Below are 12,912 nucleotides of genomic sequence, written 5' to 3'. Positions count from 1 at the left end.
CACACAGAGCAGAAACACTCCGCTGCTCTCTGACAGGCAAACAGATGCATTTGGGATTGGTTTTGTATTCCTTTTTTTCCTTGCTCATTTGAATTCTTACCAACAACTAGTAGACTGGGTAGCAGTAGTGGTAGTCAACGTTGCAGTGTCGCAGTTTCCCTCCTCTGGCATCGATTTTGCTTTGTGACCTTGACAAGTCATTTCACTGCTGCCTTTATTTTCCCACCCAAAAATCTTGCCTTTGGTTTAAGGCTATAATTTCAAAGAATTACGAATAAAAATGCTATATAGCAGTGGATGTTGTTACTGATCGCTGACTGTAGCGGATGCAAGGGCATAGCATGTTGTCTCAGGAAACAAAGCCTTTAGGCAGCCCTGGACTACCTTGCTTTTGGGTGGTTGAGTTTGCTCTGTGGCTCCTACTGTCTTCCCCCAACAGCATGTGTTGGAGAAGATGGGGAACTCCTTGTGCAGGGTGATGCTCAGGAGCTGGCTGCAGCACTCGCCAGCTTTTGCCGGGATCGCTGCACAAATAACTGCAGGAGTAGTGTTCACAATATGGAGCGGTTGCAGCCTTCCCAGTAGCTCTCACGACACCAGTAGCACTTACTAGCGTTGCACAAGCAGGTTGTTTCCAAGAAGACCAGCCATTCGCTGTACATAGACTTAAACAGCTATGGCGGGAGCAAATTTCACTGTTGAGAATAGCACAAGAAGTGCCGAGTTCTCAGCCTGAGGCTTTCAGTACAGAGACTGAGAAAACGAGGACCCCTCGGTAGGCGCCAGCCATTTGGGTGAAACACTGAGGAAGAAGGCGTATGTAGCTCTGGATGACTTTGAAGATGGTGGTCATGAGAGCAAGTGAGTTCCCTAGCAGAGCACAGGAGCAATGTATTGCCATCAACTCACTCACCCAGCTTATGAAATAACAGGTGCTTGTTTATTTGGTGATAGAGGCAGTTCCCCCCCCCCCCCCCCCCCCCCCAAAAAAAAAAAAAAGATCAGTGGGGTATCTCTTAAATGATAATAAGATAAACTAACTATCCTTTGTGAGAATGATCATTGGTAGACCAATTAGTGTTTTAACAGCCCAATACAAAATCACACTCAGACACAGTTCCCCAGTGCCCTGCCTGAGCCATGGCTTTGAAGCGAGCAGAGAGCCTCCTCAGTATCATTCATTCTGTAGCTTCTATGGGGAAATGGAAAGCTTTCATGTATGCGGAAATTTTTCAGAAGTTGATTTCTTTTCTTTCCCTCCCCCAGTATCAGTATTTCAGGTAATTATTGATGCATTGGTTTTAAAACTGGCAGTTTCCAAAACAAGATTGCGTCTGACCAGAAATTGCTTTTGGTGTAACACATTGGGCAGGGAAATGAAGTTAATGGGTAGTTCTGCTGTTAGCTTCAGTAGAGTGAGAATTTTGCCCCCAGGTAACCATCACGCTGATCTTGCAGGACACTGATAAATAAGTAATCACTTAACAGAAGTAACAAAGGGATAGAAGATTTTTCTATGTATATATATTAAAAATATGTATATTACAATCAATGCATCGTTTTCTTCTTCCCACAGACTGTATCAGTATGCATCTGTAGAGAGCAACTGTCCTCCCAGAAAAACACTGGCATAAGCAATTGAACTGCGCCCTGATACCCAGAGTAAGACGACTTTCTGTCCACGGTCTGCAGAGCAAGAATGTCCTGGAAAAGAAAACAGTAGGAAGCAGTGATGAAATATAGGACGGACCTGATCTAGTGAATTACTTTGTCATCATCACTCAATCCAGCTCAAGCTGTACCTGCAGGCTTGACAGCCCTCTTCATTCAGAAGTTGAGGTATCTATTTGCTGGCCTGGAGTGATGCAACATAATATTTATACACTGTGAGGTGTTAACATGACAACCAGCAGCCGCACATGTCCAGTACCAGCAGTGAACGGACATATGACTCACTATCCAGCAGCGCCATATCCATTACTTTTTCCTCCAGTCATCGGTGGACTGTCACTACCTTCCCTCCATGGACTCCAGAGTCACCCACCAACTAGCGGATGCAGCACCCCGTCACCTGCAAGTAAGTGCTTGGTATTGATAGCTTTTATTGACCAGTTTTCCTCTAACAAAGACTGATCGTGTTCGTTCTGAAATTATTTTAAGAGTAATTGCAGTTGTTCGTCTGTGATGTATTTTACTTGGGCAAAGAGCATGCATTTGTTTCGAGATACCATTTTCACTTAATCTTGTTTTTATAAAAACAAGCATGCAACTATATGACATACCAAAGCTGTGGAAACCAGGGGTGATAAAACCTACTATGGATTTTGGTATATCCTGCATTATCGTGTTAGCTGCAGAATCCGATGTTGTGTTTAAAGAAAAATTGGCCTGCGTGTATTCATGAACAGCGATGATTCCTCAGTACAGAATTCTCTTAAGTTGCGCAGTAATTAACACTGCTTTTGTTTTCTTCCGTAAGTAATTGCTTTCTTCCTGGGCAGCTTATGAAGAGCAGCCTGGTGGACAGCTAGTATCTGCGAGCTGTCTATGGCTGCAGAATGAGCCCTTGAGCGTATGGCTGGGTTCCACGTGTAGCGCTCTCACATTTTCAGCACTGCTGAGTGTATGAACTGGGCAAGTTTGCTTTCATCACTTTATGACAAACACACATTTCCTGCTTGAACTTTATTTTATATATGTTTAAGTGGCTCCAAACAAAGCTGTCCCAGGTATAAACTCTTTAAGTAACATCACATAGACAAGATATATCTCTGGAGGTCTTTGCAGTGGGTGACTGATGTATTTATCACCCATGTGAGGAAAAACAGAATGTATACAGCTTCGCAGGTCAGTTTGTTACAAACTTGATGTCTAAATATGTTACTGTGATTGTTCAGTATGTAGAGGTCTTGACTGAACAGCAAATTTGCAGAACTACCACACTTTCTACTAAAGGAAAAGGAGACTTGCTATAGCAGTGCCCCTCATACATCTTTCAATAGAAAGCATGTGAAGTTGGAGCTCCAAACATGAATGGGAAACCACAGTGAAGAAAAAACTTCTGAAGAGTGAAGTTGTGGGGCTTATGCTGCCTAATACTAATTCTGGCTTCATGTCTCACATATGTATATTTGAAGACTGGGCAGTCTTGAAGTAAAGCAATTTTTTTTCCCCAGTTAATGTGGACAGTTTTCATGCAGTCACATGCGGGGAGACATATAATTGGGTCAGGCATGTATTTTGCTGTTTTGTTGCAGTGTTTATCTTTACTGGAGGTGAAAAATGAAACACTTTCAGCCAGAAGGTCTACAAGTAACTGTTTGACTTTCCAATCCTTTCAGAAATTATCCTGGTTAATTATCAGAATACTGTACTGAATTTATCCCCTGATATTGCAAGAACACTCACCTGTTGAAGAAATAGAGTGTTATTAGTTAATGGAACTTTTTCTGAGGTGTACATTGGTAAATACCAAATGTATATGATCAGATATGCAGAGTTCTTCTTTTCCATGAGTTGTTCCTGTGGAATTAAGTGTGTTGCAGATGCATTATTAATGATTAATAAACCAGTCAGTGTTCAGCCTTTCAAAAAAGTAGTGCTAAGTATGAATTTCTGTGGATATGCAAATAAGTGGTGGCTACTGACTCTTTGGGTTTGCATCTTTATGCTTCGGTCCTGGCATTTTCAGGGCATTATTTTTGTCAAGGTGCTTTGCAGCACTGGCTCGCATTGACTGAGCATAAAAGCCTGGCAGCTGTTGTGCCTAGCTTGAGGCAATAGTGTTTGAAAATACCACCTAAAATTGGCAAGACAGGGAGGAGGGTGACTTGAATGAGGATTTCTTTTCAGACCCAGTCCCCTGCAGGATGACTCTTCCCGTTTGTACTACTCTGTTGTCTTATCTTTGGTGGTGACAGTCTATCTTGTTTCGAAACCTGTAGGCTTCTGATTCTGGAGCTTGAGGTTAGTATCACTAGAGTTGTGGAGACAACTTCTTGGAAACAAGCAGGTTGAGCTTTGGGTTATATTTCAGGTTTTTGTTTTTCATTGTGGATGTGTTTTAAATTTTTTTTTTTTTTTTTTTTGACAATAAAGCCACCCATAGGCCGAGGTCAGTATGATTGATGGCCTCTTAAAATTAGAACTTATTCTGGGTGGTGGAAGAATATAGATCTTGCTTGCAAAGACCTGAAGAAATTAAAGTTTGGCCAAACCACTGTTCTCTATATGCTTGAAGCTATTTACTATTTATCTTCTAGATTCTTTCCATTCATGCAAAAACCAATAGAAATGATTTTACGTAACAGGAATGCTATAAAGATCTCTTTAATCTTTATAAAACAGTGCAGTTCAACAGCTTTTCTTCAAAGTTACAATCATTTAAGCCTTCGTATTATTGTCCTGTTTTACTTTGTTCTGTCTTGGTTTTAGACCTTCCATGACGGCAGATAACCTTATATCAAGTTGCATTAAGTTATCTTAATCTACAGCTGGGGTAGGTATCTCCAGCCCCATTAAACAGACAACAGTATTTTAGGTATATTAATTTTGTGATCACAAGGGGCTTACAATAAGAGTGCAGAATGGAGTGATTTAGTTTCACTGATGTTAATAATGGTGTTGCCTCCATGACCTGTGACTTGGCTTCTGTTTTTATATTGAGATACATAGTGCAAAATACTTAATAATTAGAGGGCTGGTCACAGTGCTAAAGAGGTCAGAAGATGAAAAAAATATCACTTTTATGCATACATGAACTATGCATTAGCACCGACCGAGATCACGGTCAAGATGATCGTTACTTTTGTAAGTCTGATTGATTTACCTACCGCTGTATTACCCCATACAGCACAGAGCAGACATCTTCACTCCTGAGATCAGATGGCGTGCAGGCTTCCCCAGTTGCATTAATAATGAGGAACTGCTTCTATATTAAAAAAAAGAAATAATAGCAAAGACTGTTTCAGGAGATTACTGCTTAGCTCATTTAGAAATGGTAAGGGAAGGCCAAACTGGAGGCATTCCTGTGCTTTTTGGGTCGTGCACCAGCCTGTCCCAGACCAACAGGGTTCATCTCTCTGCTGGACTGGGAGCAGCTGTGGGAAATGGATACTTAACAAAAGTCCTGCCTCCTGACACGTTTACAATAGGAAAATCACAAAATGTTAGTGAAATATTTGGGGGAGGAATAAATAAATATGGGCAAAGATTGTTACATGACATCTTATTCAAGTAAAAGCATCTTAGGCTGAGGTGAGTAGCGGTCAGGCAGGCACACACAGGCAGTTCTGGTATCTGGGTGGCATTGCTGTTCATCATTGCTGGAAGAAGGGGCCCATCTTGGCGTCAGGAGACCTAACGCTGGTAATGCTGTTGCCAGAGACCAGTAAGGCAACTGTCACAATGTGAGAATACCAGCTTAAGAACAGTTTACCTTCTTTATAAAGCATCTGTTGCAGATGTAACCGCAATTTTCAATTTCTAGAAAAGGACTAATTATAAAAATCGGTCTTAAAAACAAAAAACTACAAAAAGAAAAAAAGCTCTAACCAAGTGAAGCACCACCTGACATTTGAGAAGGAGGGTATGTAAAAGACACACAGATCATCGTAGTATATCCACTGAGTTGAAAACTGATGGGGAAAGTACTGTCTTTATGTTATAGCTGATGGAACTGCAAGGCACACCAGAGCGTTGCTGTTTCACAAGCAAATCTCAGCATGGGGAAGATGAAGCCATGCTGCTCGTTGGTAAAGCATATTTGTAAGACTGGTTTCTGTAATGTTACTTCACCAGAATAGTCAGATTTTATTAGTTTAACATGGATGAAGACCACCACATAACAAAGCCAGTTGGTGTGAGCTGGAGACCGTGGCATGGGGAGGAAAAAAACTTCATCTGAGCTAATGCTGTGATGAAAGTAATCCCTGATGAAAGTAATCCGTAAGTGTATCCTAGATCAAATTAAAATAGGGTCGGGACAGTAGCCACTGTGGGAGCCACTAAATAATAAACCACTTTAGTTGGCAGCTTGGGTTGAGCATCCTGCTTCAGGCATCCTGCTTGAGTGGGGTGATGCAAGTAGCCCATGGCATTCGATGGGAGCAATCCCATATTCTACCTCTAACCCTTCGCCACGTTTTGGTCCTTAGGCTGCTGACATGAGCCTTTGGATCCTCAATATTCTGCCTTCATTTGTTGCAAGGGTGAACGAGTAGGAGTAGCTTGGTAAGGGGGCAGGTGGGAGCTGTGAGCCTGACAGAAGAATGTCCTGGAATTTATATAAACTTAGTAAGATTGCTTCATCCAGATGGTTTTAAAAAAAAATAAAAATCTGAATGTGTTATTTAGAGGGCTGTTGGGATGTCAAGGAGAAAAATCGGTACTAAGGTCATTTGTTGTATTTTAGCCAAGCTTTTCTATACTTTTCTGTCTGGGGTGTTTTAAAAGTGCATTGTAAAAAATAAAGGACTTTATATTCCGTTTTATGTAAATCTTTTAGGTATGAGAAAATGTATGGAAAGTAAGATCATGTGAGGAACTGGAAGAGGTAGACAAGGAACTAACTAAAGCTTTACTTCTGGGTAGTGCTATGTAAATACTAATTATTATATTTAGTAGCCAGTATTACTGCATCTCAGGCTTTTCAGGCACCCTCAGGCCAGGCAGATTGTTGTTTTAAGCGTTGTTTTCTGCTGGTATTGTTTTTCCTTCCATTACTGCTGGTTATTTACTGCTTTAACTCCAACTTAAAGCTTGCTTGCCTTTTTTTTTTTCCCCTGGGAAATGGATTTTCCACTGATATAATTAAAAAGAGTACAGTTAAATCCAGTGTTACTGGTGTAGTACTGCAAGATATTTTTGCCAGCCCCACCCGTTGCAGGAATTCATTTACTTTTCCAGTTCTGTTGTTAATCATTATATTGACACAGAAAGTCCTCCCAAAAGCACTCTTTGGCAGATTGCATTAAATATGAATAGCAGATATTCATTACGATGTGTTGCCCCCAAGAGAACTCTAAACTATCTGCACTACTCATGAACAGGCAAATACACTAATTCTCCAGCTATTCAAATTATTTTCAAATAGTTTAGTGTCTCTCTAATAAAAACAAGAATGTCTCTGTTTCCCTTAATTACTTAGAAGGTCAAGGACTCCCACATCTCACTTTACTTCACAAAATGGGGAATATTTCTGTTGGAGGTTGGAGTATGGTTAATACATGATGGATTTTCTTCCCTCAGCATAGTTACTGAGGCAAGTGCTGTCTGTAATGGACAAAAAAAAAAAAACCCTCAGCACTCTTTGGCACTCTGGAATTGTCTAAAATAATAATAGTTGTATAGAATTAGGAAATAATATATTAATCAACCTTGCTTGATTATGTTGTTGAGCTTTTTCATGCCTTCTAATTTTAGTGTGGCTGTCTCCCTTTTTTCCAGTTCTGCCTCCCTAGGAAGGCTAGCTATGTAGTCATTTACACATATCTGCAATTAACAGATGACTTTTAAGACTTCTGTACCTATTCAGTGCATGTGTTCCACATCTTTATTGAAAAGACAGAACATGTGTTTGCATTCAGAAAGAGGGGGATAAACAGAATATGAATATCAGATTTCTTAGCTACAGCCAGTGTTGCCTCATGCTGGCGAGTCTGAGGAGCAATGTCCAGATGATACCCTGCAGATATCATTCATGACCTTGGAAACCACCATTTCTTTTCAGCTCTCCCTTTTGTTTATGTTGTGGGGTTTTTCCTGGTTGGGCTCTTTGTGCAGCTTGAAAGCATCCATGCTTCGATTAATAAAACTATGTTACGTTGTCATTTTCTGATTCTAGTTAATCTGAAACTATCAAAAATTTAAACTTATTTTTTCATGTTAGAGCTTCTTTCTTCAGTACTGCCACTTTCTAAAAAAAACAGGAGTGCCTCTTGACTCAGCACAGCTGGTGGCTCTCGCTGTAGCTCTGCCCTCCCGGGGTGAATCCTCAGCACCCTGCAGATGCAGTCCGCGTCGGATTTTAGCAGGCAGCGGGCTCATCTGCAAGAAATCAGTTCTGGGTGTGTATAGACAGGAATTTGCTTCCTGGGAGGAAGCCGAATTTAGAAATTGCCTACTCTGGCAGGGAGAGCGCATGGCGTAATTCTGGCACGTGGTCTGTAATGGCTCTATGCATCCCTCGTAGACCTGCTGTAGTCTGAAGGAGCCTGGCATTTGGAAGTCTAATAGGAGCTGTCAGAGAATTGCTTCTTTCCTCCTTACGGACCCCACAGCAAGGAAATTCCCCAGCAAAATGCCTTCTTACCTAAGGTTGGAAATATGTTTCTGCGGAGCATTGTGAACAACCTTTTCCTTTGCTCTGGCCCAACAAAATTAACACCCAGTAGCTCCCAGTGTTGGGGACGTCAGGAATGAAGAGCGAAGGGCTGGTTCCAGTTCCAGTGACCCCTCTTGTCACCCCTCCGCCTGGTGATAGTGTGTTTGGTGTCGGTTCATCCATTGCAAATGAAACGCACAGTATATCGTTCAAAACGAGTATAATGCCAGACTTTGGGTTTTGCAGGGTAGAGGCACCCAAAGTTTTCTCAATGTCTGATGTGTTTCCAATCCAAATTGATAGGTGCGATCTTCCGGAATTGTTCCTCATGTGATAGTTCATGGCATTAAAAGTGAACATAAGCTTTCGTTTTGCCAGGTTTCCATCTGAAGGCATATGTTTAGCAGCTTCAGTTTTAAGAAAACCTAATCATGTTATTTTAATTACGTGGAGAGTTTCCATTCAGTCATGTTGCCGTGTTCAAAAGGCATGTCACCATTGGGTTTTTGTAAATACCTTTTTTTTTTTTTTTTTTTTTGAGCTAAAATGTGCTGCTTTTTTTTTTGCCTTAGTGCTGGCCTTGGTAAGACTTCCCTCCTTTACTCTTCTTGGGTTGTTAGTTTGTATTTACTATGCTTTTAGCAATATGCGGCATTTAATTGGGAAGCCTTATTTAAGATTCGGATAGGGCAAATTTTCATCAGGAGAGACCGATTTATGGTTTTCCTCAGCTAGAATTTCTTCTCCTTTTGCCTATTTAGGGAATATGGGGAACAAGTTGTTACGTGGAGTTTTCAGCTGTATCAATGACAGCATGTTTCCCATTAAAAATGATAAATACCCACCCTATCTGATGAGCCCCAAAAGGGCAGGGAATCCTTTTTCCCTTCCTTTGTCCTTCAGCGCTCCGTTTCCTTTCTTGCTGCCCAGAATAGGCCTACATCAGTAATATTCATAAATGATTTACAAAAGTAATTCCTGTGTAATAGCTTGGGACGTCAAGATTTTATGATGCTGCCAGATGTGCTATCAAACAAAATTATCTGGTTCAAAAAACTTGTGATAAATCTAGTCAAAGAAAATTCCCCAGGGCAAACTCACCCTCTACAAAAGTAACTATATCTCATAAAATTGTTAGATTCTCCTTTACCACATGTTTGAAATCAGACTTAATGCAACAGTTTTATTCACGTGCAAACTTTAGGTTTGGGATAAACTAACAAACAGGAAGGACTGGACTTAAGCAACAGAAAACTCCTTTCCTTTCAAAACACCACACGCGCTCAGAGGAAATGTCAGAGTAAATATCAGAAATATTCGGAAAACCAGAACCTGCATCCCTGAGATACTCAACTGTTTTGTCTAGATAATGCATTTTTAGAAAGTAGTCGTACCCTAAATATAGTGGGTCTCATCTGGGTTAGGCTGCTGAGCTCCTGATTGATGTATCTGAGCACCCTGAAGTTGTGCACTGAGCGACGTGCCCAACATCTGCCACGTGTGTGTGTTCTTTCCTTCATAGTCTCCATAGGGGAAAACGTATGGGCAGCAGGGTGTGTGTTTTGGCCAGCATTTCAGGTTTTGAAGGAGGGGAAGCACTTGGAGATGCACTTGAAGTCTCTGTATGGCCATGCCTCCATGCTGGAGAAGGCTGGACCAAGGCGATGTGCCCTTGGCTTAGACCTGCAGGTTTATGGTGGTCCTTGTTTCTCAGGAAAGCCCCCGAGGAACTCCAGCCATCTGCACAAACGAGCTTCACCAGTATAAGTAGTTTAGTTACTCTGGAGGAGCAAAGATTTTCAGCATGATTTTCATCCCATAGTTCAAGGCGTTTGGGAGAGGGGCTGAAAGTCCGGGCTGGAAGCTTTTGGGGGAGAAATGCTGAGTTCAGGCAATGGAAGAGTTTGGTTCAGCATTTCTTGGGAGCCAGCATTTCTTGGGAGCCCAGAGCAGAGCTTGAGAGGTGGGTCTGAAGGGCTGGTGGTGTGCCATGTCTCTGGGGAATGCACTTCTGCTTTCGGAGTAGTCAGAGATGTTCATGGTCTCGGTGTGCTACCCGCTGCTACACAACACGCTTGCTTATAGCTTAAATTTAGATGTAAGTCAGCTAATGTATGCAAGCAATAGGTGTGGACCTCCAGGTGGAGCTTGGTCTTTGCTATTTTTCAGTGCTGAGGGCCTGTCAACTTTGATTTAACCTCAGCATTAGCTTTCCTGAGTTTCATATGTTTAAATCTGAGACTTGCACTAAGGCTCATACTCACTTTTTTTTAAAGAAATCTGAACTGCAAGAAATAAAGACGGAATGTTTTCTCAAAAAAAAAAAAAAAAAAAGGAGAAATGCTATGGGAAAACTCACAAAAATACTTTCTTCATCCTTTTACCTTCCTAGGGATGGATTCAGACCCCAACACGAGCACACAGTTCCTGCAAGGGCTGTGGAGACTCTGCCTGTGGTCACAACTGGAGATCATCCTCTTCTGTATGCATGCAAAAGCTATGTAGTTGCTTCTTAGAAATTAAGGCCTTGATCTTTCAGCTAGATCAGTAAGGGAGTGTAAGAGCGGATAGTGTTCATTTTGTAAATTTAAGACTTAGGTGCTTTTCAAAAGCTGGCTTTTACTAAAGATGTATTTTGATATTTGCAGTAATGTGGGAATATAATTTCTGAGATATCATGGGGAGAAAAATGTATGCCCATGCAGTTTTCACTTCTTACTTCTCAAACTTAAAAGTTTTCAGGTATGGTTCAAGGCTTCATAATATAACATACCTCACTAGAACCTTTTGCAACCCATAACATTTTTCCCAGTCAAGTTTTAAATACCTGAAAATTAGTTTTTATGAAGGAAATGCCAAAATTCCTCTAAATATAGCTGTAATAGCATCAGGTTTTCCCCCCTGTATATAAAAACAAAACGAAAGACATTCTTTAACAATACTGAATACTCTAGGGGAGAAATGTGGTGTCCTGCTGCCTGCTCTGCGCAGCCCACAGCTGTGATCAGAGGTTCTCTGCAAGGGCTTGCAAAACCTCTGGGCTCTAACAACCTCTTCCACTGTATTTGAAGGAGGAAAAACTTGGCTCCCTTTTAAGATTGAAAGCGTCCAAGCCAAAAGCAGGAGCGCTGCCCTGTCACAGTCAGGTCACTGTCAGAGGAACATGCAGCTCCATTTCCTGTGTGTTGTGATTTTATTTGGGTGCCATGCAAGTAGTAAAGTTAACACCGCCATGGAGCACGGCATCTGACGGGGGCAATACCTAGGGGCTGCAGCAGAGCCAGTGGAAATCCCCATTATTTCTATCCTTATTCCCTTCTTATCCTTACTCCTTCCAGCCACCGAGCGATACTTGTTTTGAGGGTAACGATCCTGTAGAGAGATGCACAGACATTAAGTCTAGAGTTCTGAAACAAGGCCATGTTGTAAATCTGCAGTCTTTGGAAGAATTCACCTGCATACCAGCATTACCTAAAAGCTATCAGCGAAGGCATTTGGTGGGAAATAGAACTGTATCATGTGAACAAATCTGTTTATTATATATTGCTTTCACATAGCAATTCCAGGATCAAGAGTTCTGTTATTTGAGAAATTAAATCCTGCGAGAATCATTAAAAGTATAGAAATAGTGATGTCATTACAAAATTAACTAGGTATAAACCCACGGGGTGACATATCGATTCATAAAGGGAATAGCAAAACATAACGCGGGGGCACATCTGCTGCTCCGATTCCTGCAGAACCATCAGCCTATCGGTATCTGCAGACCACTTGAAATTGAACATCTGTTAGAAGCACTCAAAAAAGCAGCAGGAGAAGCCGTACACCTTGCAAAACACTTTGCTGTCGGTAACATCATCGTTTCAATGGCGTATTCTCACAAAAAATGTTGTAAGTCCCCTTCAAGTCCTAGATCTTCCTGGCATTGTTTCTTAAATAGCAGCAGCATGAGTAATTGTAAAAATAACCTGGACTTTTCTAAGGACTTTCCTAACATTTTTATTACTTTTTATTTATTATACCGCTGCAACGCATAAACTGCTATAGAGTTTCCAAACAAAGAGGGAGATACGATCTCTGTTCCAAGTAGCTTGGAATCAAGAAAAGGAAGACGTATGAAGAGTAAGAGAAAAGGATGTGACTTCTGGGCCAAGCGATGGAGGCGAAGAAAGGCTCGCATCCTAGAACTGCAAAGCTGAGTTTGGGGCTTCAAAAAAACCAGCTGGATGCTTAGAAACAAGGCAGCCTGTGGAGGCTGACATGCTTTTGTGAAGACCAACAGTAAGATGCTGCAGCTTATTTCACAAAACCTGCGTGCACAGTCAGTGATCGATTAAGTATCGTAATTGAACTGCAATTGAACTGCGTCATCTTAACTCAACTGAACTGGTCAGGTTGACAGTATGTTTCCCCTAGCTGCATGGTCCGGCAGAGTCCAACTAATTGGCAATTTTCTTCTGTTTAACAAAACCAGAAATACAGTTAAGCCACAGAGAGAAAGATTTCACTACCGATTAGCGGTGGTTGGTTTTGCAAAGTGACCTGACAGACATTTGGAACGCATCAGCTGTCTCATGGCGCCGCAGCCA

The 12,912-nt window shown here is 41.5% G+C and overlaps 1 protein-coding gene across 2 annotated transcripts in view; it reads left to right on the top strand.

Annotated features, from left to right (window-relative positions):
• Positions 1 to 12,912, top strand: part of RARB (retinoic acid receptor beta) — a 335,643-nt gene that overhangs the window by 134,054 nt on the left and 188,677 nt on the right. For both annotated transcript variants that reach the window (XM_076331165.1, XM_076331164.1), the window contains exon 3: positions 1,577 to 2,077. In XM_076331165.1, the coding sequence (XP_076187280.1) occupies positions 1,900 to 2,077 (178 nt within the window). In that variant the 5' untranslated portion in view covers positions 1,577 to 1,899. The remainder of the gene's footprint in view (positions 1 to 1,576; positions 2,078 to 12,912) is intronic.

Source organism: Aptenodytes patagonicus, chromosome 2 (assembly GCF_965638725.1).
Source record: "Aptenodytes patagonicus chromosome 2, bAptPat1.pri.cur, whole genome shotgun sequence".
In the NCBI taxonomy this organism is placed as follows: Eukaryota; Metazoa; Chordata; class Aves; order Sphenisciformes; family Spheniscidae; genus Aptenodytes; species Aptenodytes patagonicus.
This window is presented reverse-complemented; position numbering and strand designations above follow the sequence as displayed.